Consider the following 5,334-nt stretch of genomic DNA (forward strand, 5'->3'; position numbering starts at 1 on the left):
TCTGCTGAAATATTTACACATGGAGTTTCAGCCTGCCATGGAAGAGGTCCCTCATTGGGCTCTAAAGAAGGCACACCACATGGAGAGGGCATGTTTAGGCATTCTAACTGGCATTCCAGTTATTCAAATCATCCCAGCCAAGGCACCAGCCACAAGAGTAAACAAGTCTTCAGACAATTCTGGTCCCCAGTGGTTGTGTCACTCCTGCCTTTGTGTCTTCCCATCAGGGGCCCTAGATGTGATGGAGCAGAGATCAGTCATTCTCAGAGAGCCCTGTCCTAATTCCTGTCCTACAAAATCTGTGACTGTAAGAAATAATTATTTTAACAGCTAAATTATTTACTATAAACTTAAAACATAAACTCAGTACTACAAATAGGGTTCTACTGTTGTAAAAACTTAAACATATGGTATTGGCTTTGGAACAGGGCACCTGGTATAAGCTGAAAGGTCCTTTAATGCTATTTCTGCAAGTTAGCGTATTAGTTAAAGCAAGGTAGAACTTGAGACTTTTCATAAAATCTAGCAGGGCTTCAGAAAATTGGGAAGTAAGGCTGTCAGGACAGTAAGGAAATTGTTATTGGAGGGTGGAAAATAAAAGGACCCTTGTTATGTAGTGGCAGAAATTTTGCAAAACTATCATCTGTGTTGATGTGAAAAATATAATATTTATCTATATTAACTGATGGATTTGGCTAAGGAAATTTTCAGGCAGTTTTTGAAAATACCCACTGATTTAGCTGCATATAAGAAGATGCAGAGAGGAGAAAGAGAAGTGAACAAAAAAACACTTTATATTTTTGAGCAAAGTTTAAAGGAAATATAGAGGAGCTAGGACTTATTGGGCTCAAAAACAAAGCTATTTTTTACCTCTTATCTCACAGTAAGTTTTTTAATATACTTAAAAATTTTTTTTGAAATGTTTATTTTTGAGAGGTGGGGAGGAAGGGAGGGAGAGGGGCAGAGAGAGAGGTAGACACAGAATTCGAAGCAGGCTCCAGGCTCTGAGCTGTCAGCACAAACCCCAATGCAGGGCTTAAACTTGTGAACCACGAGATCATGACCTGAGCTGAAGTGGGGAGTTTAACCTACTGAACCACCTAGGTGCCCCTAATATACTTTATTTTTAAAGCAGTTTTAAGATCACAGCAAAATTGAGTGGAAGTTATAGGTATTTCCCGTATACCTCATGCCCCTTCACATGCATATCTTCCCCCATTATCAGCATCTACCACTACAGTGGTATTTTGTTACAATTGATGAACCTGTGTTGACATGCCAATATCACCTGGAGTCCATGGTTTACATGAGGGTTCACTCCTAGTGTCATACGTTTTATGGATTTAGACAAATGTATAATGATTCGTATCCATCATGGTATCAGACATAGTAGCTTTTCAATTTGTTCAAGTTTTTACTAGCTGTTAGAATGGAGTGGTGATTTCCCAGCTTCTTATATGCTAGAACAGAAACAGGTGTCTCCAGAGTCCAAAAGTTTTTGGTTTATTTTCAAAGTAAGAAAGGACCTTGGGGAAAAATAAAACTGAGGGTCTATCAGAAATATGTCTTAGGATAAAGATGGAGCAGATGTATAACTGTAAAACCCCAGGAAAATTTAACAAGATGCTTTATAAACTCTTTCAGTTGCATAAATGGCCTTCTGAGGATCTTTAGGACATCTCTGGCTTAGCCTTTCTTAATAATAAATTCCTGAAGAACCTTAAGGTCATTATACTGCAACAACCCAAGGTAAGAAAAGGACTTATCTGTAAGACAGTGGTGGATATGAGTTCTGTTTGATAAAGTGGATTAGAAATTGATACATAAAAAATCCACAAAGTTTTCAAGGATATTTTTTATTAGTTTGGACCAAAAGGGGCAAGGACAGTATAAGATGAAAAGGAACACTTTGGACACCACCCCTCCCAACTCTTCACAGGCAGGAAGCAGGCAGAGAAATCTGCTTGGTTGTAAACATAGGCTATTTTTTGTGAAAAAAAGAAATGTTGACCCAGAGGATGAAGCCAAGAATCCGAGATGTAGAACTAAAAGCCAGAGCAAGTAACTTCCTGGAAGTAGGATGGCACTTTTATCAAGGAACTGGGCAACATGTGCCCTGCTCAATTTCAGAATTGCATTGAACATGGACTACTGTCAATTGCCTACAGCAATTATCTAGGGCTGACCTGCCATTGTATCTTGGATATGAATGCATAGGATCATTCTTTCTTTTTAGTTTATAGTTCTTCACACTGAGAACTATAGTACTAAAGGTGCCATATCCAAAATGCCTCTTGCATCTAGACCTGAATTAAACAACAATATCCTGGAATTTCTAATGGGATGAGAATATGGGATCTTGGAGGAAGAGCATCAAAGATAAACAAAGCCATATATTAATTAAAGTGGTGAAAACAGATTCTGTTCAGTCACTCCTGACACTTGGGAAGAGAGGTGAGTGACCTCCATTTCCATGTGAGCAGAGGAGTTTGGGTGTTTTAAAAGGATAAGTGAGGGAGCAGGGAAGGAGAGCGGCAGGGCTCAAGTAAAAACTTACAAAGTTGGTCAGTGTAAATGAGGTTAGGTCAGCTGTGTCTGCTAAGATGGCAATAATTGAAGTTAGGATTCTATTCCACAGAGACTGGGAGACTGAGGCCCTATCTTCCTGATGATTACATTTCAACAAAGCAGCTTTTAGGTCCTTGAGAAAGACACTCCTGAGTTATAGGAGATACATATATATCTCAAAGGAAGAGAGAAAGGAATCACAATTGTAAACTCTTCATAAGAGGCTGGGACCTATCTTTAGGTGTTTGCTAGGACAAACAGTAGATTCTCCTGGCACCCTTAAGCTTTCTCAGGTCAGCTTTTTAATGGAATGCTGGGGTCATCCTAAGGACACAGCCTTATGCGGCTAGAAGCCATGCTAGAGTTTGGTCCTGTCTTAGTGCACAGGTTTGAATGGAGTCATGCTGTGCTGAGGGTTCTCCAGTTCTCAGGGGGTGAGTGCATTTTGTATGTTAGAGGATTATAAATAATTTATAGCCAGAAGTCAGACTGGAAATTTTAAAACATACCCTGCAAATTCTCTGATACTCTGACTATCAATAAAGGGCTATAATTGCCCTTCTTTTGAATCTGGGACAGCTTGTGGCTGACTGATAGATAGGATATGGCAGAAATGATGCCATGGACATCCAAGGCCAGGTCATAAAAGTCTCTGTCCACTGGAGCAGCCAAACTTGGAGAATAATCTTCCATGTTAGAAGAATGGACAATTATTTCCGGAAGAATGGAAGGTTGAATAGATTAGAAGACTACAGGATGATTACTAGGTACCACTAATGGATCAGTTGAAGTATAAGTCATTCAAGTAATATTGGTAGAGTGCATAAAAGCTGATTGAATAAATGAAGTAATGAATGGATGTCTTCATAGCGGACAATGCTGTATCTGAATTGGAACAACATTAGAAATAAAATAAATTTAAGTAATTAATGATAAATTTCTGAACACAACATTTAAAACATGACAAGATAATGGATCCTAAGTTATGTAATGGTCATGTTAGGAACTTTGAAGGTGTTTGAAAATTTTCTACTAAAAACAAGAAAGGTCACCTTGCCATGTACAAAATAGAATGGTTTGGATTCATGGTAATTATTTGTTATGTGAATCTCACTTTTTTTTTTTTAAACTCAAAAAACATCTTTTTTTCATTTAAAAAAGTATTTAGAACACATAAAACAAGGCAACATTTATTCTTTCTTCTCGTCTTCCGCTGTGGGGTCTGCTGGTGGTTCCTCCACGGTTGCACTGTTGCTCTCTGAGCCAGTGTTACTATCACTGGTCCCTTCCTCAGCCATACTGTCCACCCCCTCTTGCCCGCTCTCCTTGTCCTCAGGAGTAGATGTGCCTTCTTCACCATTCTGTTGGCTCTCCGTCGCTTCTTCAAGGTGTGTCTCCTCTGTCTCCATTGGGACACTCTCGTCATCCTTCTTGTCCTCGGTCTTACTGGCAGCTTGCTCTTCCTCAGGAACCATGCTGCTCTGACTGCGTTCAGCTTGCTTCACTGCCTCTTTTTCTCTTTCCTCCTGCCTTTTGCGAGCCTGTTCCTCTGCCTGTGCAATTTCAGCGGCAATTTTTTCCATATCCACTTCCACTTTCAAACCGCACAACCTTGTAAGTTCATTGTTAAATGAATCTGTGCTTTCCAGGAATTTCCTCTTCTTTTCCTGGTGTCTCTCCTCTATTTGAAGAAGTTCAGCTTCTAGTTTTTGCTGATGAACCATTAAGGACTGGACCTGTCGTTTGAGGGCCTGCATTCTAGCTGTTGTGACAACTGACCGAACGTCTGGCACCACACTCTCACTAGGGATTTCACTGATGAGGCGGTGGTTTCTCTGGAAACGGGCGGTGGCTGTATGCTTCATTGAAAAGCCATCATCATAATCATCTGGATCTTCAGCAGGCTGAATGCTCATGTAAGGTTCTCCTTTCTCCATGGGAGACTGTCTCTGTCGACTTTCTTCCTCTAAAGCAGCTTCTGCACGACTTTTTGCATTTATATAAGCAAGGTATGCGGGGGAATTATGATAGGCCTTCATAGATTCATTGTACTCTATCTTTTCTGCTTCGTATTCGTTTAAATATTTTTGTTTTTCTTCATCAGTGAGATCTCGCCACATGCCACCAATAATCTTGCCAATCTCCCACAACTTTAGGTCGGGGTTGGAAGCTTTTACTTGGTCCCAGACCTTTCTGCTGTACCTCATGTAGGGCATCAGCGGCTTATCTGGTGGCTTTGGGGGTTTTGGAATCGTAATACCAGAAGAGGCCGTGACCCGGCTGATGGTGCCTGGGTTCCCTCCCAGCCTGTAGTTGTTGTAGGCGAGATGACTGTATGGATTGTATCCCACAAACCCTGGTGTGCTGGGCATTTGTGTTGCAGGAGCTGGGGTGGGAGGTGGGGCATAAGATGGTCTTTTTGACATTTTGGAAGGTTAAGTTCTCAGTTCCTTAAGAATGAATCTGAGACACCGCGGGCAGAAAAAGCGCCCGTAGCTCCGGCCTCGTTTTCCTTTTGTCCAATCTCACTTTTAATTAATATGCACTTGTGTGCCTAGCCTTGTGAGGAGAGTATTTTCATGCATCATATACCAAAATGGCAGGTATTATTAAAATACCTTTATACAGATGAGAAAATGCATTAATTTGCCCAAAGAAAAGGACTGGGGTTTAAGACGGGTTTTAGTAAGTCTTTACTATGACTTTTTTTTTAATGTTTACTTATTGTTTGAGAGACAGAGTGTGAGTTGTGGAGGGGAAGAGAGA

General features: G+C 40.6%; 1 protein-coding gene across 1 annotated transcript; it reads right to left on the reverse strand.

Annotated features, from left to right (window-relative positions):
• Positions 1 to 3,682: 3,682 nt before the first annotated feature.
• LOC125937641 (SWI/SNF-related matrix-associated actin-dependent regulator of chromatin subfamily E member 1-like) lies at positions 3,683 to 5,084 on the reverse strand. Its single transcript, XM_049652478.1, has one exon. The coding sequence runs from the start codon at positions 4,992 to 4,994 to the stop codon at positions 3,759 to 3,761; it is 1,236 nt and encodes a 411-aa protein (XP_049508435.1). The 5' UTR covers positions 4,995 to 5,084; the 3' UTR covers positions 3,683 to 3,758.
• Positions 5,085 to 5,334: the final 250 nt, after the last annotated feature.

Source organism: Panthera uncia (assembly GCF_023721935.1).
Source record: "Panthera uncia isolate 11264 chromosome A3 unlocalized genomic scaffold, Puncia_PCG_1.0 HiC_scaffold_12, whole genome shotgun sequence".
NCBI classification, from domain to species: domain Eukaryota; kingdom Metazoa; phylum Chordata; class Mammalia; order Carnivora; family Felidae; genus Panthera; species Panthera uncia.